Source organism: Drosophila takahashii, chromosome 3R (genome assembly GCF_030179915.1).
Source record: "Drosophila takahashii strain IR98-3 E-12201 chromosome 3R, DtakHiC1v2, whole genome shotgun sequence".
Classification (NCBI taxonomy): Eukaryota; Metazoa; Arthropoda; class Insecta; order Diptera; family Drosophilidae; genus Drosophila; species Drosophila takahashii.
This window is the reverse complement of record NC_091681.1, coordinates 35,063,160-35,086,581: the sequence shown is the minus strand read 5'-3', so window position 1 is coordinate 35,086,581 and position 23,422 is coordinate 35,063,160. Positions and strand designations below refer to the sequence as shown.

Here is a 23,422-nt window from a genome sequence, read left to right as displayed (position 1 = left end):
ACATTGGTTGATATACTATAATATAACAAAGAATTTAAAGAATGTGGTTCTGTTTTTTTGATAATTCTTAAGAATTAAATATCAAAATGATATAAATTGAATATAATATTAGGAAAGTACAAAATCGAAAGTAAAGCTGCCCCAATTGCTGTTAATCAAGTTAATTAAGTGTTAGGTCATCGCAAACAGAAGTTTCTGGGTAAACACCTTCCTAGGAACTTAAGCACTCCATAATGACAATGTCAATTCGGCTGATGCCAAGGGAAACATTCTAGCTTTCCAGGGAAGATCAGTAGAGATCCCTTTAAGAACCCAGAGAGCACCGCCAATAAACCGATTGTTGGTGAAAGAATTAAGTTTACGGCGGACTCTCACGCCGCGCATAAATCACGGCGAAGTGAGACCCGGATTCCGAATGGCGGAATTGCGGGCTATAAAGAAGCTCAGATCTCAGATCTCGACCATCTCGTAAGGGGGCCTCTGGGCTTCTGGGTCTAGAATACTAGAATACTGCCAAAAATATTCGGAGGAGAGCCCGGCCAAGTAGCGCCATTGACGTCACCTAAACAATTAGCAAACAAGGCATGGAAAAAACCTAAGTACACAATGCTCGGTTTCAGTTTCAGGTTCAGCCGCTATACTCCTCGAATTTGAATAAAATAATAAAATTAAATAGAAATGAAAACATGTGGAAAGCCTTGGCAAAACATCGGAATCTTGCCACCTTCGCGACGAAGAAGACGTAAACCCACGAGATCTTCTTCGGCCATAAAGTGGCATAAAATAATTCTGGCGTTCTTTGTCTTAGGGAATCATTATGTAAATAAATTCTCACTTTTGAAATAAAATGACGAGGCAGAAAAGTTGAATAGCAGAGTGAAAAACACACACGAAATAGAGCGAAGAATATTTTTCTTTTGGTGGAATGGAAACAATGGCCGAAACGATGGCAACCGAATTATTTATTAGACGCTGCGGCAGATAATTTAGCCAGAAATTGAGACAACTGCGGCAAAGGCTGGGCAAATAACAGTGTTATAAATACTCATCACGGCAATAAATGCACAAACTTTTCATTTCAACGGCCGCCAGGCAGTTGACCCATCAAATCACAAATCGTGTGGCCCATAAATTGGCTTCAAGTGAAATTATGTTTATCACAAAAGGCCGAACATTATTATTGTTGAACAACCGCAATTGGATTTAATATTACAGCCGCACTAATCCACTGGGGATCAAGTGGAGATCAAGCGGCATTATCAACGAAATCGAAAGTGACAACTCAAGCCAAAGCATTCCGATTAAATTTAATTAAATTCGTTTAACTTCAGCTGCGAATTTATATTTATGCTGGCCGCTAGATTTATGAAATTCGTTCTCATTTCGAATGGGAATGAGAATCAGAATGCCTTTGAATGCCTTTAGTTTGTTGTGATTGAGATTAGATAACCATTTATTGCAACGTTTCGTTTCGTTTGCCCAGATAGCGTTACGTATATATAGGTATACCCCTGTATATATAACTCTCGATATCGGGCAAAGGGGCCTAGGAACCTGGAGAGGTGTTCCCTCCCTTTTTTGCTAATTGATTTACGATTGTTTATGGCTATTTTCGTGCTACTGTCAGTGGGCTGTTTTTTATTTTTAACGAATTTATTGGAGGCCCATGACACAGTTTATCGCTCTATCGTTCTTGATAGTACCTTTCCCTAATTTCGATTTGCCAAAATCCCGCCCAGTGTACGTGCAATAATAACAATAATAATAGCGAAAAAGAAATGCTCGCAGAAATGTAAATATTTTACATCGATAAGGCCGTTATCACTCGGGGCCCCCTCTTTTTCAGTCTGCTGATAGCCGATTGCGGTGTAGGTGGTTGTCAGCCCAGAACCACCAGATCCCCCTCGATCCCCAAGTGCTATCCCCACAATTTACGACACCGAGCGATCCAGTCCCATTTTACCAGCGGCTACAGCATCCAGTCTCCAGTGGTATATGGTATTAACCCCTTGACGTGTTTGGTGTTAACTTGCCATTCGGCTGGTGTTTGGGTTAAGCTCGTTGTTTGCCTTTGCCGTTGAGGCGATAAAAAGTTCCACCAGTTGATTTGCCTACCAGGTAGCCGGAACGATAATTAAGTCTGGGTAGGAATGAACTCGATATGAGTAACTTAGGTAAAGGGAAAATATATATTGGAACTATTGTGAAGATAGTGTAACAGGTTAAGTAAGTTCATTAAATTGTTAGGGGTGTATGGGTACAAATTTATGGGGAACATAGTTGGGCTTATCCAATCCTATAAAATTAAAATAATATTATGGCATTTTTCTTTTTGTTTAGAATTTAATCACCAAACAAGCAAATTTCATACTTGTTTTTTTACATTTTAGTTAGGCAATATTCTAAGTAATATAAATTATATAAGGTATAAACAAACTTTGTTACAAGTAACCACGATGAATAAAATTAAAAAATAAAGAAGATAAATTCTAGCAAATAACTATACATACATTTTATTGTATGTATAAAATCCATAAATTTTAAAGTTATAGGGTAATTAAATATAATAAAATTTCCCCGTTTTTTTGTGGTTGTAATGTAATTTTTCCTTATTTTCCACAGCTTTTCGGGCTCTGGCAACGGCTGCATCTTGGATTTGCTTTCACCGCAGTTGGAAGATACCGGCCTCAAGACGACGACTTTCCTGCAGCACTTCAAGGACGTCGTCACGACGAAGTTCACAGGGAGGGACCACCACCTGCCGCCGCTGCACCCCGCCCACCCCGCGCACCCGGCGCACCAGCAGTCGGCGCTGCACCACCACCACCACCAGCAGCAGAGCTTCTCCACCATTTTTCCCACATACCTAGGAATGGACCGCTCCTCCGGTTGCGGCGGAGGCGGCGGTCTGGGCGGAGTGGGCGTGGTCACAAGTTCGGCCACCGCCCTCGGGCCGGGTGGTTTGACCAACGGCGGTGGCGGCGTGGTCAGTGGTGCGCTGAACGGACTGGAAGCCATGTCCGCGGAGTCCACGGGCCTGTGCCTGCAGGATTTGGTGAGTGCCGGGACGGCAAACGGGGCAGGATCCGCGGGATCGGCGGAGAGCGCCACCACCACTAGCACAGCTCTGAGCAGCGGCAGCACCGGAAGCTCGACGGTCAACGGGGGCGGCAGCAGCACTTCCGGCACGGAGCACCTGCACAGCCACCACAGCCTGCACGACTCCAGCTCCTCCGTGAGCATCTCCCCCGCCATCTCGAGCCTGATGCCCATCAGCAGCCTGAGCCACCTGCACCACTCCGCTGGCCAGGACCTGGTGGGCGGCTACTCGCAGCATCCGCACCACGCGGTGGTGCCGCCGCACACGCCCAAGCACGAGCCGCTCGAGAAACTCAGAAGTAAGTATCGAATAATGCAGGAAAATTTAAATTGAGATTGAGTTTGGGGAAAATAGTTTAGAAAACTTAAGGAAAATGGGGGAAAATTTTATTAAGAATGGAGTAAAGTTGAGAAAGTTGGAAGTATTGCAGGCAAGGATAGATAATTTCGGAAAAATAAATAAAAGGATTTTAGACAATTCTTAATTTAGAACTAAAGAATTAGTTATGGTAGTGTCAATATTTCCAAAAAAAATATAGTTTGGAATGCCATTTACATTAAGTTCCTTTTATTTATTTAAAAGCACTAAATTCACTAAAATTATAAAAACCAAACGATTAAAAAAAAGATTTAATAAATTACTTACTTATCACCCAAAAAGAAATAAAATAATTTTCATGTTCTTGCTTAAAAATAATTAAATACAAACAATATGATTGATTTAACATTCATTTAACCAATTCTTAAATTCAAGCGTTAAGTGACTAGAACTATTTAGAGTACAGATTTTCTTTTGATCAGTTCCCTTTTGAGAAGAATTTTCCGGAGTACAGAAACGTTTTCTAAACTAAGGTGTGTTTCAAAATTATACGACACCAACACACTTATTTTTTGAAAATTTGTAGCGTTGTTGTTGTTTATAGAAAGCGAAACATTTAAATGCAGATCGAAAGAAGAATGTATGATGTGTACGAAAAAAAATACCACGCGTCCTTGATCCTCTTTTTAAGGACTTACCGCTAATTTTTCGAAATATAGTCCTTTTTTGGCTATGAGCGATCGTTTCATAATTATACGACACCATCGATTTTTTCCGGTTCCAATGATCAATCTTAACCGAAATTTTTTTTCTGGTTAAATATAAACTAAAAGGTTCCATTTTGAGAGTAATCCAGCCCAAAGGTCATTTCAATCTTCAACCCATACATAAATATTGAATATGTCTCTCTACACCTTAAAAAAGTACTTTTTCGAAGTCATATCCCACAATTCGTCTTAACTTTTGTCTGGTCAATATTCTAAACACCTTTTAATCAAATAAGAATCCTGTTTAGTTCATTACGTGCACGAAACAGACCTCCAAAATAATTTTTTAAAGAACTGCCCGATTGGAACAAAACTAATTTTATTCCAAAAATATTTGATTTTGGGCGATACTTTCTGTCAAAATGCAAAAATTTGTTCTTCAAAACCTTAATAAACTTTCCACATTTCACGATTGAAACATTTGAAATGCGAACCACAGTCTGCGCCCCCTTAATGAAATCTCATGCAGAAAACACTCAAATTCATATGAAAAAATTTGGAACAAACTTTAAAGTGGCGCGGACTGGGGTTCGCATTTCAAATGTTTCAATCGTGAAATGTGGAAAGTTTATTAAGGTTTTGAAGAACAAATTTTTGCATTTTGACAGAAAGTATCGCCCAAAATCAAATATTTTTGGAATAAAATTAGTTTTGTTCCAATCGGGCAGTTCTTTAAAAAATTATTTTGGAGGTCTGTTTCGTGCACGTAATGAACTAAACAGGATTCTTATTTGATTAAAAGGTGTTTAGAATATTGACCAGACAAAAGTTAAGACGAATTGTGGGATATGACTTCGAAAAAGTACTTTTTTAAGGTGTAGAGAGACATATTCAATATTTATGTATGGGTTGAAGATTGAAATGACCTTTGGGCTGGATTACTCTCAAAATGGAACCTTTTAGTTTATATTTAACCAGAAAAAAAATTTCGGTTAAGATTGATCATTGGAACCGGAAAAAATCGATGGTGTCGTATAATTATGAAACGATCGCTCATAGCCAAAAAAGGACTATATTTCGAAAAATTAGCGGTAAGTCCTTAAAAAGAGGATCAAGGACGCGTGGTATTTTTTTTCGTACACATCATACATTCTTCTTTCGATCTGCATTTAAATGTTTCGCTTTCTATAAACAACAACAACGCTACAAATTTTCAAAAAATAAGTGTGTTGGTGTCGTATAATTTTGAAACACACCTTATGACAATTTCGTGGGCAATTTGTATGGAAATTTGTGAGGGGCATCTCACGCATTGACAGCTAATTAGTGGGCTCATAACTCAGTCTAGTCTGTATTCTACGCTATATATACTCTAAGATCCCCTTCGATTCGAGCCATCAACAAGTGTCCGCATTCTCATTGCTATTCATGGCACTTTTGTGGGCTTCTATTTTATTTTATACATATATTTTGTTGTTCCTTCTGTCAGCGGCAGCTGTTGTCATTTCAATATGCGATTCGTTTTGGCCATCATTCACGCTTCGTGCCAAAAGCTCACTCCCTTGGCCACTTGTCGCTCTGAATCTCCTTTCCTATCCGATTCCCCTCATACATATTCATAATCATTGTGCAATCATTAGCGCATAATCTCCACAAAAGCGTTACAAAGGGAGCAGTCCAAAAAAACACAGAACAGGGAGGATATGGGATGAGATATCGCTAAACAAATTTCAATTTTGTGCGCATGTCACGGCTAATTGAGCACCCTTCTGGCGTAGTGCCGAAAGCAACACTCTACCCTGCTCACTTTCCTTGCCACTTCTACTTCCCCTTGGAGTTTTCCCTGCGGAAATTTGGAAATTCGATATGTGCATTGTAGTCAAGTGTTTGTTGTTCCGATTGCTCCAATTGTTATGGGAATTTGGACGCGTTGGAGGATGTTGGTTCGGTATTATATATGTAATTTGAATGGTGATATGAGGCAGCCAAATGAGCAATGCCACAGCTTCAAGTGCCCCGATATGACAACTCAATTGGTTCTGGGGAAGATTTTGGGAAAAAGTCAGGCCACTCCAGATGGGCAGAGAGAACCTGTTTGGTCAAGGTATTTTATTAGATGGAGGAAGAGAAATATCTGTTCTATATGGAATTTAAAAAGAAATACAGAATTAATTATTGAAAAGTTTAAACTACATAAGATTGTTTTTAAAACATATTAAATATTTTTTTAGCATTAGAAAAATATGCAATAAATTCAGGAAATTTTCCAAAAATGTATGAACAACATTCTATTAAAATTCCCAGCCAACTTTGTTTCCTCTCCGACCAAAAACTCCCTCCTTAAAATTTCCATTTGCATAAGAGATTTGTCTGCCCTCGCCTAGAGATTTGTTGGCTGTCGCCCTGTCAACTCAACTCTGCCCCTTTGGGGTTAACAGCCCCCAGGAAAGTTTGCACTTGTCTGCATCCCGAAATGCCTGAATGCCCGAAAAGAAGCAAAGTGAACCGAACTGAACCTAGGTGAACTCATGGCCACAGATGTCCTGCCATTTATTTGCGTGCCAAAACAATTTAGCACAAAAATGGCGAGCATTTAAAATATGCACGACTGCAGTTATCCTTTGACACCCGTACAAACACGTAGATAGAAATTCCGCAGGAGCTGCAGGTGCGGGCCACGTTAACAGCTCGGGGCCACAAATTTCCACTGCTGTTTTCCCCCTGGTTTCCCTGATTTTCCCTCTGATTTTCCCCCTTGTTGTCGTTATTGTTTACGCTCTTGTTTAAATAATGGCCACGCAACGTGATTCTGTTCCTGCCGTCGGGAGGATTTTCATCAGACTCCAGGAACTGCAGTCGCTGCAATCGGATTTTCAATTATTGGCCAATTTAATGGTCAGCACACAAACAGAAATACAAACAGCGGGAGAAACACCCACAACCCATTCTTTTATAGATATTTATTTATGTGGATTTTTATACGTACGACCAGAGGTAATAATTTTTTACGATTGCACTTTTTTATGGGCCCTGTTCCAGCTTTTAGTTTCGACTCGACACTTTCGTTTTATTTTTGGTAGATCATTTTATGGCTTCGGTGCGTGTTTTTATTTCGCTGGCGGTGCTCAAAGGATTTCAAGTTCACGTTTTACACTAATTTCGAACGATTTTTATTGTCAAAACTGAGATGTAACTCTTTAATAGCTGGGGATTGTCTTCTGAATTATGTTGTCAGCAGCTGGTAGAATAGAACTGAACCGACCTTGTCCCTTCGACTTTTTAGTGTGCATTTCATATTTCACCATCGCGGCAATTAGGGAATTATCTCGACTATATCAACATATATCCACTGGCATCGTCTATTTGCCCATGGTAAACCAAACACAGAACCCGAAACGAAACCGAAACTGAAACCAAATCAGAGCAGTTTACATTCCTTTTTTGGTTGCTCGGCAAATAATAGTTTTTGGTTTCTATTCCCAGTTCTTTTTTGTTTCCATTTTTTATGGCCAGCTAGTCCTTAGCTTGTTTGCCCAGTGATACGATGAGATGTGGGACTATTTGCCCATGACAATGTTTGTGGCTGATGCCGTTGATAAAATTATGAAATTACCAGGGTCTCACTTCGCTTTGAGTTCGCTTTCTGGTGAAATCGTGTTGTTATCTGTTGTGTCTACACGAATGCCTAAATGTGTATGCCCATCTTCTCGCTAAGTGTTAATGGCACGTGCAGCTAGCCAAAAAAAAATACAGAAAGAAACACAACAGAACCACATAAACAAAAACCCCAGACGAAGAAATCCAGGGGATACACAGCGCTTTTTTTTTAATGGGGAGGGGTCCTCCAGGACTCGGGCTACTTTAAATTCCGCACCAACGCCCGTATTTGTCAGGCCTGGTCTTTATGAATATAAATACCTTTTATCGATTTTCCGCTCGGCTCTCTGTGGTTTTCGCCTCTTAAAGCCTTAAAGGATATCACAGCCACGTCCTGCGGTGGGTGAGCAGTGCATTGCCCGCAAATCTCTGCGAAATTGCTCACATATGTCATTGGGTGCTGGCAAGAACAGGGATCACACTCGCATTGGCAAAATGCAAGCAACCCGAGTTCCAACTTAAATTGCACTTGCTGACCGGTCAGGAAAATTATCATTGGCACAGTGGTTAAAAGTATTAAATAAATCATACATATATATTTAATTTGAATTTGATTTTGTAAAAGTATAAATGGAATGTTGTTGTCCTTATAAATACCTATCGAAATGTAAAATAAATTTTTAATTCATTAATAAGTTATGAGAAAATAATGAAATTTAAGCAGTGTCAAACTTTTTCTGCAGTAGGTTGATCTTCAGTGTAAAATAGGCCTTCCTTTATTAGATAGATTAACGTTTTAACTTCTTTGATTAATTTATTTATCAAAATATTTACCAAAATATTTAAAATTAAAAAAAAACTACAAAAGTTCTAAAAAAATTTTTATTGAATTTATTTCTCTCCTGGATTTTAAATGTTTTGCGCCACTGTAGGAGACTGTAACTACCGCAGAAGTTGCCATTTATCAATCCATCTGCACAGCTCTATCTTTTCGCTTTCGTCCTCGCTGGCACTGATTTCGTTTATATAAATTATAATGTCATTATGGCAACCAGCCACAGAATCCACAACCCTCAATCACCATCCCCAATCCTCACCGCTCCTCTCTCTCTTTTTTCCCCATTTTCCATGGAAGCAATTACCTCGTTGCAGAAGTTCTTCGTTCGTTGGGAGAGGAAAACTTGATTCTCTGTCCGCTTTTCCGCCTCTTTTCTCATTATCCGGGCATCGTGCAATTTCGTAAAAATGTCGCATTAGAGATTATCTGAGGAAACAAACTTGTCCGGCGGACAGGACTCCTTTGGCCTGGCTGGGTCCTTTGGCCAGCTTTTTGTTGGCTGACCCAATGGCAGGAAAGGAATTCGAGCTGACAGTCGGGCAAATTACTGGCCAAAGTCATTGCAGTGGAAAACTACAAGGGGAAAATCTAGTCTGGTCGGAAAAACACAACGCCCTTTTTTCGGGGGTCCTTCTCCCCTTTTTGTCTTATCTGCAGTCTGAACTAATGAGTCCGGGTTTTTGGCCAGGACTCTCTGGTCAGCCATTTGGCCAAGGGCTGCTCTTTATTCTCAGGACATGTCAATGTGATTTCCCTGATTTTTATGCGACTTTCCTTTTGGACAGTCAAGTGTATGGAGCTCATTATGGAGCCATAACATATGGTCAGAGGCCATTGTCTCGACCGCAAAGGATTAGTCCTGCGAGACATAAAAATTAACTTGCATGGGACGTTGCCTAATTTTCATGACTTTTCCGAATTAAGCTAATTTGCCACTAGGGGTTGCTTATGCGATTTTTATTTTGCGGCATATGGCCGGCAATTTCCACGGACATCAACACCTCAACGGCAGCAAATGTGGCATGAAATTGGAAAAATATATCATTTCATTTGCGGTGTGCGGAGTGTTTAACCCTTTGGTGGCCCAGCCAGTGGTTTAGTCTTGAATGAGACTAGAATACATTTCCAAATCCAATCTCAATTCCAATCCCAGAACACAGAACCCGAAAACCAATCCCCTTTCAACTGTCACATTAATCGTTTGTTTTTGGCCACCAACTAAACGTTGCTTAGCTTGACATTTTCCCTCCCTTTTTCCAAGGGGCCTGTCCTTTTGTTTTCGCTCGTCCTTTTTCCTTTCTCCTCTTTGTTTCTGTTTGTTTTGGTCTGGTGAGGTTTTCCTCCTGTGACAGTCTGTGCGTCTCCTGCCCCGGGATAATTTATTGCTCCGGCTGCCGTGTCGTGTGTCAAAAGTTTTTATGTGGAAATCTGTCTATGAATGAAACGTATGTGTGCAGGATGCTTAAATTTTGGAGGCGAGCAGAAAAAAAATAAGCAGAAAAATCCGAATCATTTTCGAATCATTTGTGCAGTTTCACTCGGGCAACCCTCGCTGCCCGCTTGATTAATTGTGAACGCCCCTCGGGGAGTGTTTGCCTTTGACTTTTGTTTGGGATCATCGCAATCACAATAGTCGCCAAGTCAAATAGATTTACCATTGCTCATTTGTTTGCACAGCGGCTAAATGGATGAATGGCTAAATGCCACTGCAAAATGGCTGGCTGGGAAATTGGAAAATCCGAAAATCGTAGAATCAGAAAATAGAAAATCAGAAAAGCGAAAGTGACACAAAACTCTTGCTTGACATGTGCAAAACGCTCTCGACACGAAACGCCCACCTCTATTGACACTTGCCACTCATCCAAACTCGATACCCACTCGAAAACCTTGACAACATTGTAAAACTCGGGCGACAACTGGCCGACAAATGTCACCGCCAGCTGACAGACGACGGCGATTTTTCCGAACGACCTGTCAGGCGGCGGGAAAACAAAACACCAGGAAAATCTGAAAATGAGAATCAAACTCAAATTAGTCGCTGGCCAAAATGTGATGTGCTCAGGAAATATTTACACAAATAAAAATCGCCTTGCTACGTGATTTTCGCTGCGTTTTTTCAAATTCTCCGTATTTATTTTTTCCCAAGTTTTGTGTTTTTAGAGCGTGTCGTTGGGAAAATATTTTTACGATACGAAGAATGGGCGGTGGACGACCCATTTAGCTCAGGTCGGAAATCGGATTTTGGGAATGCGAATGGGAGCATATCTATTGAGATTCATCCAGCTGTGTCTTCGAAATCAAAGGTTGCAATGAGGCATTCACTAAAAAATGAAAGTGGAATTGGTGCGAGAAGTGCCGTCTCATGTAGCAAACTGGGGGGATGATATAATAGATAGTTGGTATTAACAAATTAACATCTCAAAAAATATATTCTATTTTGTCCTAAATTCCAAAGAATAAATTTATCTGATTATTATAAAATTCAACTATTTAATAAATCGTGACAAATAATATCCATTAAAAATTAATTTCTCCGCTTAACTCTGCCACCTTGTTTATTTTTTCTTCCATCACCCAACACGCTCATAATAAGGCAATGAAATTTTAATTACCCCAAAACGCACTCATTAGAGGCCATAAAAATACTTTTCACGGAGAAATTTCGAATTTTCAACGGCATGTGAGGCTGTTGTCGTCGGCATAAATTATGCAACTGGCAATAAACTAATTGAGCCATGGGCCACTTCCGCGGGGGGATGGCATTTGTGACTCCTAGGGGTACCCAAACCCCAAAGTAGCAGGCTAATTGTTTCAAATGTCGCCGCGGGTGTTTCGTTCACTTTAAAAACCACATTAAAATGACAGCATGTGAGAAGGCCATAAATTATTTGGTGGTATGCAAAGGAAGTGGCCGAGAAGATTTAGTGGGAAGTTGGAAAGTCGGGACCCAGGGACCTCGGGACCATATGGGTGCACACCTTCTTAGGAAAACCCCCAGAAATCAATTGCCACGGCCATAAATCTGTGACGAAATGGGGAAATCTTGTCAATCGCTGAGTAATTAATATCAAAATAGGCGTGACTAACTACGGCAATTATTATGTGGCCGAGGCAGCAAATTACTTGACTCATTTGGCGCCGGTAGATTTATGGGGCCGAGGAACTCCGGGCGATTCCCTCGATTAACTTTTCCCCTTGGCAACTGCACTTTCAGCACGAACTGAAGTTTTTATAATCCCGCCCCTGGAAACAATTAAGTTGGCCTCCTCCAGGAGCAATCCGCTTTTTAATCGGGCTAACCAAGAGCCATTTCAGCCTGCGGTGTCATAAATCCTTTTATGAGCTCTTTTACGGGCTCCTTTTTTCTCGTCTAGAAAATGGGAGAAAGAAGTACATGAAGTTTTTCAATGGCTTGAGGTTTTTTCACAGGGCTTACAATTTTTATCCTAACTTTTTCAATCTTTAAATAAATATATTAGTGAGTAAGGAAGATAAGTGGAGTTTTTAATATTTTTAAATATTTTCAAAGAGCATATAATTTAGCCATAAATATTTTTGGGCCTTTCACAATCCCCCAGTTAAAACATAAATTTTTTTGTAATTTTTCTCTTGCCTGCGCTGGCTTGTTCTTTTCAGTTTGGGCCGAAACCGGCGATTTCCGTGATAGTCATAGCTCCATGACCGCCGTAGCAAATAGTTTGGATAGCACCCACTTGAACAACTTTCAGACGTCATCATCGACATCCACGTTAACGAACCGGAGTCGGGATCGCAAAGATGGTGAGTCCGCAACCGTAACCCCTTGTTTTAGAACCCAGAACCCCAAACAGCCCACCCGAAATACGAAACTATTCCCAGACCGTATCCGTTATCTCCGGGGGCCCCATCGATAAGGAACATAATTTATAATAATTTCGGAAAGCGTGGCCAACGATTCCACCTTTGTCGGCGAAATTTACTCGACCGGGCCTAGTTAGTTTTCGATTAGACTGCCTTTGATTTGCGACCTCACGACGACAGAAAAACCAAAAAAAAAAACAAAACAGAAACTCAGAATGGAGCCGAACGAAAATGATATTTCACAGGGGCAGTAATTTAGTTTATTTGATTAAGTTTTCGGCAGTTTCGATTTCGATTTGGTCTCGCTTTCTGGGCCCTACAAAAAAACACAAAAAGCACGCCGCATGATCGATGACATTCGGGAACATACATTAACTGGTTATAAATCTGTTTGTCGGCGGTTGTTCTTTTGAAGTTTCCTAAGGGGGTGGTGGGTGGTTGGGCGGTGGGGTGTTTGCTGGCGACGCCTGAAGGTTGCATGGCAATTAGTAACGGTGCTCCGGTGACGCCAGAAATCAGAAGCCGCTCAGGAGACCTTTCCCTATCAAACTGAACTGCCAACCGGTAACCTAAGCAAACCCAGACAGACGGTAAAGCAGCTTAGCAACTGCAACTGCTGGACAAAAACATTAGACAACTGATACTTACTTTCTTTATCTTTATTCAAATGTGGTAATAAAATAAAACACATTTTTTATAGGAAATATAGATACATTTAAAATTATGTTTAGATAGACAATAATATTTTTAAATAAATATTTTTCCCCACAGGCAATCGCAGTGTAAACGAGACCACGATCAAAACCGAGAACATATCAAGCTCGGGTCACGATGAGCCGATGACTACCAGTGGCGAGGAGCCGAAGAACGACAAGAAGAACAAAAGACAGAGGCGCCAGAGGACGCACTTCACGTCGCAGCAGCTCCAGGAACTGGAGCACACCTTCAGCCGGAACAGATATCCGGACATGTCCACCCGCGAGGAGATCGCCATGTGGACCAATCTTACAGAGGCTCGCGTCAGGGTGAGTTCAGATCTTAAAATTTTCCGTTCTAAATATCTTGATATCCAAATAGCTAAGGCAAAAGTTCCATAATCAAATAAAAAGTTCTTGAATAAGAAAGTAGGAAATTTAAAATTGATAGGTCATTTAAAAAAAGGGGTTTTTTAATTATTTTTCTTCTTTTTAAAGATTTTTTTTTTTGAAAGGTTATTTTAATTAATAACACATTCTGGTTCATTTTGAATATTTTGATATATTAAAATTTGTATTAAAAATAAAATTACACTCTTAAATCTTCAAGTAAAATGATCAAATCGTTAGTTCTGCGTTGGGAAAACTTCTCCTCCTCCGCGGACTTTTCACCAACATTACCGCTGATGCTCGAATTAATTGCCAACCAAGCCGCAAACGGCAAACAAACGACGGCAGTCCCGGCATTCCGGCCACATTATGCTACCATTATAGTCCGTTAGCCAGGACCCCAATTATATTACGGACCGCAGGAGTCGCGACCGCAATGCAGCCGCACAGACTCGTAAATATGTCGCCTCGTTTGGCGTTGGCTTAAACCCAATACGAATACGGCCAATATGGCCAATACTCGTCCCCAAAAAGCCGAGTCGATTTCCCTGCGCCACCGGGGATTTATGGGCGGCCAAAGGGGGGCGTGGCGGGTTGGGAAATGGGGGGCCGAGGGTGTTGCCATAAATTGACGCAGCTAAAACTGCAGTTGGCAGCGTTTGCAGCATTTGCTGTTTGTAAACCGCGGGCTTATCGAACGGCCGACCTCAACTGAACTGCAGCGGAGTGTTTGCTCAATATCCGTTCTATTGACACGGTCCCATAGCATTTGTCCATGTCCGAGATACAATAGTGCACGATGGTATTTGGTTAGCAAGGTATATTGTGTTCCATTTAATGGATGCCCTAATATGGTTTTCTGAATATAATAATCTTTTGATTAATACTTGAAAGGGATAAATAACACATACGGCTCGAAGGGCCTTTTTGTTTATACAATTCAATGTATAAAATTAAATTCTTTTATTAATTATACGAAGTGATTTTCCATGATTTCTTGCTTTTAATATTTCTAAAAAATACTAGTAATACCTTAAAGAAAACCAACATATCAAAAATCCGACTTCTTTGATCGACAGTGCGTAATGTGGAAGGAAAACTAACAACAGGGGCCTGGAGTTGTTCAAGATATCTTGGCCACACAACAGTTGTAATTGTTTGTAAACACGATAGTTAGTTGGGCAAACAATTGGAGTTGTGGCGCCAGCGCGGCAAATATACTCTCCTGATATCGAAGATATCATACGAGCCTATATCTACATTTCTATTTCCCATTTTCCACTTCCATTTCCATTCGCCGTCAGCGGAGGGAAAGACAATCAGCAGACAGGCCGAAGGAGATATGATAGACAAATGATCGATGATCGGCGATGATTGCTGATGGTCGATGATGATCGGGTTTGTGATCATTGTCATTGGACGTATGGCGACATCAGCGTGGCATTAATTGTACAGTTAGAAGTGGTTGCTGGTTATCATCTAAGTTCAATTAGCCGGGAGAAAAGAAGAGAACATCTGCGAGAAAGGGCAAATATTTCATGGTTTTCCTATGCAAATTTCAACGGACCCCGCATATGCCAAGAAAATTCCCTTTTGCACTTGACAATATTTATAAAGAAATTAGCTGCGGCCCAAAGTGACAGGGGGAAACGGCCTTTTCTTTTATGCCGGGAATGATGTCAATCTAAACATGTGTTCCTCGCATAAAGCAGCTAAATGCATAAAATATTGATACAGTTTGTTTTATGGTCCATTATATGATGATGACAAAACGGTTGCCTCAGTTTGCTTACTTCCCCATCCGACTTTTCCACCCTCTGAAAATGCAAAACAATGCCCAGACTATTTGTCATCGCCATCCGAGGGTTGTTTAATGAATAAGAAAACCGCACACGAATTAATGATGATCGCGATCATGCCTTTGCGAGTTTCTAAGGGGTGTTTCTCTCCGTTTGTTTCACATTTGACTTTGACTTCTCGGGATGCCCATTGTAATAGCGGAGGCAATAAAATTTATCAAATATACAAAAGGATTAGAATGCAACTCCGTATACCGGGTATACCGGGATGGGCCTTATAAATCTGGCCGGGGCTTTAAACTGTCAAAAAAGAGCAGCCCCGTTGGAAAAGAAGGGAAGGGAGAACTTCTGCTTCTGTTTCTATATCTTCGGGCCCTGATAGCTACTAATCCGGGGATTTACATGCGCCGGCAATTATGGCAATATGTTCGTCTGTTTCTCTGTCTGTCCCATTGTCCCCGTTCTTTCTCCTTCTCTTTCACTTTTTAATGTGTCAAATAGAACTCACTTTTTAATTCAATTACCAGCCAAAGACTGGCAAAAACAAGGCCCATAAAGGCATTCGATTGCGAGTCCGAAGGGGGTTGTATCGAGCTATCGAGTGTTTTTTCGCTGTGAGCTGCTTTTTATGGTCAGGTGTCGCCAATGGCCCGGAAATGGGAACAACATTTGCCAATCGCTGAAAGTGTATAAAAAAGCCATTGAAAGTGGCCACAAAGGAGCCACAATATGCTACGATGATTGCAGTTTGAATGGTTCAATGTGCTGGATAAAAAAGGTAGGGGAGTTCTGAAAAATAAAGGGGGAAATAAAAATATTTTGATTTTTATATAAACAATAAAAAAGGGATTCATGTATTTTACAGTTTTTAAAACATTGTAAATAAGGAAATCTCTAAATAAATATTTTAGTTTAAATATGAACATCTAAATCTAAGGATAAGCAGTTAAGGTTTTAAAATCAGGATAAATAGAAGAAAATCTAATAAATATTGGGTCTTAAAAATTAAAATTTTTATCTTAATAATTACTAGGAAATTCAGTAATGAGACTGCTTAAAATATAGTAACTCTTTACAATAAAATACCAAACCATCATAACCTTTTGACTTTATCTATCTCCGTAGTAGCCATGATTAGGCTACTTTTTTGTTCACATATGTTCGTATATATCCGCAGCTGTAGTCGGACATCGGAGCAATTAATGATATGGTGATACTCTGACTGGAGTATAGTAATATCAAATAAAAACACCTCTTAACGAGGTAAAAAACTAGTGACGACCGCACCTTCAACATACAAAAGTTCTGATATCAACATTTGTGACGAAAAATTATTACACTCGTCATTAAATAGACTTTCTAATATTTTCTCATTCGGCCCGCCCTAGCAAACTATTCCAACCTTTTTCCCTTCACAGGCATTTTCTATTGCAGCGTGCCGAATGAGAAAATATTAGAAAGTCTATTTAATGACGAGTGTAATAATTTTTCGTCACAAATGTTGATATCAGAACTTTTGTATGTTGAAGGTGCGGTCGTCACTAGTTTTTTACCTCGTTAAGAGGTGTTTTTATTTGATATCAGAAGTTTTTGTTTGTTTACTTTTGCTCTCATAGGAGCTAATATATACATTTAAATTTAAATTGGTCAATCATAATTTTTAAACTATTGTATTTTAACAAATTGAGTTAAAAAGGCGTTGAAGTATTTCAAAATACCTTTTAAACGAGGTATAGCACATGTCTGTACCTTTAGTAGTGTAGAACTTACAAACTAACGAAATTTAGCTATTTTTAGCTCTTTCCCGCTAAAGTAGCGGCTTTTTCCAAAAGTCGTAGAACAAAAGATTCCTATATGGAACTCTTAAGTGCAAATTTACAGATTCCATGACCCTAAAATACAGTTCGGATACCCTCCCACAAAATTCAATACTCAGGGAGCGTTAATTGTTCGAGCTGGCAAAAGTGGCTATTTTCGTATAAAAATAACTTTTAAACGTGACTTTTTACAGTAATGTGTTATATACCAAAATTTAAGGAATCTCAAGGGCTATACAGTTTAAGGTTTTAAAGAAAATCGTTAGAGCCGTTTTTGAGAAAAATAAAAAAAAGCTAAAAAAAAAGTTTTAAAAAATTGTCTTTTGTTCATATTTTTTTAACTATTACATTTACACAAATTGCATATAGAAGGCGTTTATAGCATTTCAAAATACCTTTCAAACGAGATGCAGCACAAGTCTGTAGCTTTAGTAGTATAGAAGTTACGGCTTTCCGAATTTTAGCTATTTATAGCTGTTTTCCCGCTAAACTAGCGAGTTTTTCCAAAAGTGGTAGAACAAAAGTTTTTTATATCGATGTGATGAACGTCATATCAAATTTTCAGAACTTAAAAAACATGTTTTGGACAAGTGGACAAGTGGACAAGTGGACAAGTGGACAAGTGGACAAGTGGACAAGTGGACAAGTGGACAAACAGAATTAAATTTTCATTTTGGGAAGAAGAAGAAAATCTTATTTTGGCTATAACTTTTGAACGGAGCGTCGGATTTTGACAAATGACCCCTCATTCGACGGGTATTTTCAAAAGGAATACAAGTAAATCATTGCGAGGGGGCATTTATCCCCACCGGCCCCAACAGCTCCAAATTTCTAAATTTTTACTTTTTCACTTTCACCGCTCTCTCTCCCAATCCAATTGATTTTCTTAAAGTCTTGGTATGCAATCCTTTAAGTTTTTGCAATACCTTTCGATTGGTGTATTACTCATTACGATCTGACTATCACAGCAGATTTTCATTTCTTCGTGTATATATAGTAGTCGCCTTCGCACACTCTCCTGGTGCGCTTCGTCACTACATGGACTGCCGTCCATAGTGATCGCCTTCGCACACTCTCCTGGTGCGCTTCGTCACTACATGGACTGCCGTCCATAGTGATATGTATCTGTGTAGTCGGAACAGACAGTTAAGCACACAAATGGACAGCGCTGCGTGGAGTAGTTCACGTATCGATGTTATCTGCTGATTTTCACTTGGCCCACGGCTATCTATATAGAGAAGAACCCCGGAAATGGGAACCCATTTCACATTTCAAACATTCGGCAAATAAAAAACGTATTTAGCTGCAATTTGCGGCCATCAATCATGAGAGCCGGCATATAAAAAAAATGAGGGCCTAACTTCTGCCACATGGCCACTTTTGGCCACTCATATTCTCCTTTCTATTTTTTTGTGTCCACAATTTACCTGATGAAGCGTTGCAGGAGTCGCCCATCGAGTGTCATTGATGCTTTCATCAAAACCAATTAGGATTTTCCACACAGAGAGTCTCTGTGCCACGTTGAGTGGAAAATTGCGCTGTTTTTTGCACTCTCTCATATTTCACTTTTGCGCAGAGTTTTCGCCTTTCCCTGCATTCTATTTTTTTTCCTGCAGGCACATCAATTTGCCATCAGCATTTTCCATTTTTCCGTCTCCCTGGGTTTTCTGTTTTTTGTATTTTTTGCAGCTTTGGCCACTTGCTAAATGATACGTGAAAATGACAGCTGACGAGATCGATGACGTTAGTTTTGCATCCTTGATGATGCAGGAGATCCTTGAGCTCCTGATTCTGCTGACGACGGTGATGATGATGATGATGGGGCTGAGCGATATACCTTGACAAATTGACACATTGCGAAGGCAGGGGATTTGATTCGGAGGTCCTGGGAAACTCTTACTTTCGCTCTTACTACTTTCTACTTTCCTGCTTTCGTTTTCCCTGGTTGCTTTCAATTAACTGCCGCAACTAATTAGATTACGGCAATTGCCGCACTAAATTCGATTTGCTGGCACGCGGCCATAGTTTTTCACTTGTTAATGTCTCAATTTGAGTTTTCCCAGGCGAAAACCAACACTTTTTGCATAGATCAACGCGTGTCGCAATTTAGTCACGGCAGTTAGGGGTTTGGGGAATTTACAGGACGAAGGATATGCAGGGTGCAGACCTGCATTGGCCATAAATCTGCAACCCCGCTAACTGGAAACGCGTTGATTTAGGGACAATGTGGCAATGCGGCAACAAGCCATGAAATTCGAATTTGCAGCTTTAATTGCATCTCTAACTGTGTGAACATTTCTAGATAGACCTACCAGATACATTTGTGTCTTAAAGCAGAAGAGAACTCCGAGAGCAAGAAACTCATCAAAATGCTGGGAACGTCTGCGCAGCTCTTTGTCATTTGTATCTGTATCTCGGGGCAAGAGTATCTTTCGTTCCTTCGGTCCCCAGCAAAAAAAACAACATCCGTATCTGTGCAAACTTCAGCCATAAATTACAAAGTTGCCATTTTGTTTTTATCTTCTTTTCTGTGCACTTTCTGTGTGCAAAATAATTTTGATTTATTTTTTGCGCCCTCGCAACTTTTTGCCCCGTCTCCCCCAGACTTTTTCGGTGGTGGCAAGCCGAGTTTATTTATATAAAGCTCTCCATTAAAAAAGGCTGCCACAGCCACGACGGGCTGGCTGGGAGTATTTATGTATATATTTGTATATTTATAATTACTGCACATGCGTATTGTAAAGGGGAGCGCTTTTTGGGGAAGTTTTGCCTTTGCCGTCGCTTTTGCCTTTGCTTTTGCCAGCGCAGATACATAAATTTTCAAGTAATAAATTATAAAAGAAAATGGCCGACTGTGCAGCTTAAAAACTGCGAATAAGTCGCGATGTGAACAAAGAATTTAAGTTCTAAATTTGGGATTTTCGTTGTCGAAACTCTGATTAAAATATATATTTTACCTTTAAATTATTTTCCTATTACACCTAAAAAACAAATAAATATTTTATATTGAGCACATTAAATGGTTTTTGAAAAACAAATTTACAGTATATTTCTTTTGCAAAATTATTAAACGTTTAGTAATTTTAGTCTAGTATACTAAAAATCAAAAAAATGTTTAAGAATTTTCGATATAACTTTTAAGTATAGTGGATGCTAGGAAATGAACTATTTTCTTAAAAATTCAGGCAATATATAAAGAATTTCAGTTGAAAAAAATTAGAAGTCAAAGTAAGGAACTAGATTTTTAGAATTGATGGTAGAAACTTTCTTATATGATAATTTCGCCCTTAAAATATATCTTTTATGCTTTTGGATATCCTATTATTGTATTTGATAAAAAAAATCCAATTTAATTCCTTTTAAACTAATTAATGTCTATATTTCCTCATCCCCAGGTGTGGTTCAAGAACCGCCGGGCCAAGTGGCGCAAGCGGGAGCGCAATGCGATGAACGCGGCTGTGGCGGCCGCGGACTTCAAGTCGGGATTCGGCACCCAGTTCATGCAGCCCTTCGCGGATGACTCGCTGTACAGCTCGTATCCGTACAACAACTGGACCAAGGTGCCCTCGCCGCTGGGCACCAAGCCCTTCCCGTGGCCGGTGAACCCACTGGGCTCCATGGTGGCGGCGGGCAATCATCACCAGAACTCGGTGAACTGCTTCAACACGGGCGCGAGTGGAGTGGCGGTGAGCATGAACAATGCCTCGATGCTGCCGGGATCGATGGGCTCCTCGCTGAGCAACTCGAGCAACGTGGGGGCGGTGGGCGCCCCCTGTCCGTACACTACCCCCGCCAATCCGTACATGTACCGCTCCGCCGCCGAGCCCTGCATGAGTAGCTCGATGAGCTCGAGCATCGCCACCCTGCGGCTGAAGGCCAAGCAGCATGCCTCCGCGGGATTCGGCAGCCCCTACTCCGCCCCCTCGCCAGTTTCCCGCTCCAACTCCGCCGGGCTGTCCGCCTGCCAGTACACCGGCGTGGGGGTGACGGACGTCGTCTGAGAAAACGCCCTGGGTGCGCTGCTCAACCAGCACCAGCACCACTTGCAGCACTTCTCGCAGGGATCGGGGGTGCATCCGAACGGCATGCAGCAGCACTCCTCCGCCGGCGGCAACTACTCCGACCTGGGATTGGGGGCCAATCACCATGCCGACGATCACAGCCACAGTTTGGAGGGCAGCAACAAGTCCCCCCTGGAGGCGCCCCTGGCCAACAGCAGCAGCAACAACAACAACAACGACAACGATGACGAGGACATCATCGATTGAAGATATCATATGATATGATATGAAGAAGAGAAATCAAACTAAGCGGCAGCGTTAGCCCTAAGCATTCATAAATAATTTTAGATGTTTGCCTAAACTAAAGATAAATATTATAAAAAACGAAGAAAGCCCTATCCAAAGATACAATTTTTTGAAGAACAATAATTAAATTTACTCCCTTTCGTTTGCATTGAGATTAAATGCCAGTTCGCCCCCCAAAAAAATTCAGAAATTAAGTGTTTTTGTAAATAAAAGCAAATATCTAGTTTATAAGAAAAGGCAAAACACCCTAAACTAATCAAGCCAAAAATAGCCAGCCCAAAGAACATATAGTCGCTCCTAGTTCCACTTTCAGTTCCCCCATCGTATATATCGTATATATATAAACCAGAAACGTATCAAGATTGTAAAACAGCCAAGGCGAAAAAATAAAGAAAACTAAAGCTAAACTATATATCAGAAGTAGCCGTTTTTAAGGAGTTGTCTAGTCGTATAGAGATCCGCATATGGCATATACCCAGTACTGTCTGTATATGTACCATGTATATCCCCACTAAAGAGCCCCGTATAAATATAAATAAAAACTATTTAATAATTGTACACTTAATATTACTAGTTATAGAAATTGAATCAAAAGAACAATAAAAAGTATGGAAAAAAACCGCACGCACATGTTATATGGAATAATGAATTACGAGGGCAAATTGCGGTCAACCGCTGGGATAACGAATGGCTTTTTTCCGGGGAAAGCGGGGAAGGGGAAATGGAAAAATTAAAAAATCAAATTGTAATTTACAGCCAGCCAATTCCGGGGGAAAGGGAACTTAATTTAAAGCAGCTTTTCCTCCCCCAAAAAAGCAGCGGGCAAGTGCTTAATTCCAAGGTGGACCTATGGACCTGGGAAACCAGAACCATCCATCAATTTATTCATTACAGGGAAATTATGTCGCATTTATATGCACCCCGCCAAGTGACAAAACCCCCCGGAAAATCACCGCACAATAAAAATAATAATAAAAGGACATCCGCGTCGAGGGGGTTGATTTCCTCTCCTTTGGGTTTCATCAAATTTGAATTTCATATGCTGGGACCTTGATTGAAGTCGGCTAATAAAGTGCCCAAAAGGGAGAGGGAAATCCGGAAGGGGGCAAATGGGATTTCCCGCTGCGCTAAGCATCCATTTAGGGGGTGCCGAAGTCAAAGGGGGGGCTAAACTGCGACCCGGCGACCATTTGATTTATTTTATTCTCCTTTGCCCGCTGTTAATGTTTTAATAAGATTGATTTTATTGCCGCCTCCGAGCGCCGAACGCCGTGTGGGTGGATTTGGCCCTGCTGGGGCGTCAAAGGGTTAATAAGTTGCGCTCCAGCTGTTTTTAGCAACTCTATTATTGTCTCCATTTCGGAATGGCTTTGAGTTTCGTTCGAAATTGGAAGTTGTTATTGCGAATTTAAGAGTTTCGGGTTTCGGGGAGTTTTCGCGCAGATAGGACGACTATCTGAATTCATTGCTCCGGCACATACACACTCGCGTAATTAACTTTTCGGCGTAATTAATGCCGAGCCTAATTATTGTTAATCAAGCTCAGGCCGTCAACCAGGCAGAGCAGCCCAAACAGGCCGCATAATGGATGAGCCGCAATTAAAATCAACTTCCTATATATATGGGTTGTGCGGGGGAAGCACAGCGATGATAGCAGTCACACAGAAAAAAAAAATAGTTAATTAAAATATATAAAAAAAAATACCTTAAAAGTTTAATTCTTAATAAATATTTTCCCAACAATTTAAATGCTATCTAATATATAGTTGAAATAACTTTGTATCATACTTTTACAAAGTCATTATACTTTGTTTTTAACCTATTCCTTTTATCAAATATAGAATTTTTCTGATTACTTGTATCAATACAAATTTGTTATAGAGTTTTTTCTTCATAGAGCTCACTTATTTTTCCTTCCCTTCTCAAGACCCCTTTTGCGATTCTCGTACTTCTGCTAAAGAAGCGCCATCTTGAAACTGTCTTAAGACACGACGCATGCTGTCAGCCATTATTT

At 40.4% G+C, this 23,422-nt stretch overlaps 1 protein-coding gene across 1 annotated transcript; it reads left to right on the top strand.

Moving 5' to 3' along the window:
- Positions 1–2,778: 2,778 nt before the first annotated feature.
- On the top strand, positions 2,779–22,038 carry Ptx1 (pituitary homeobox homolog Ptx1). The gene is made up of 4 exons (XM_017141004.3): positions 2,779–3,398; positions 12,197–12,340; positions 13,172–13,425; positions 20,497–22,038. The coding sequence occupies exons 1-4, from the start codon at positions 2,873–2,875 to the stop codon at positions 21,100–21,102; spliced, it is 1,530 nt and encodes a 509-aa protein (XP_016996493.1). The 5' UTR covers positions 2,779–2,872; the 3' UTR covers positions 21,103–22,038.
- Positions 22,039–23,422: the final 1,384 nt, after the last annotated feature.

Coding starts and splice junctions, on each gene's coding strand:
- Ptx1 (XM_017141004.3), top strand. CDS start 2,873: ATGGACCGCTCCTCCGGTTGCGGCGGAGGCGGCGGTCTGGGCGGAGTG. Junction 3,399..12,196: donor GCCGCTCGAGAAACTCAGAA/GTAAGTATCGAA, acceptor TGTTCTTTTCAG/TTTGGGCCGAAACCGGCGAT. Junction 12,341..13,171: donor GAGTCGGGATCGCAAAGATG/GTGAGTCCGCAA, acceptor TTTTCCCCACAG/GCAATCGCAGTGTAAACGAG.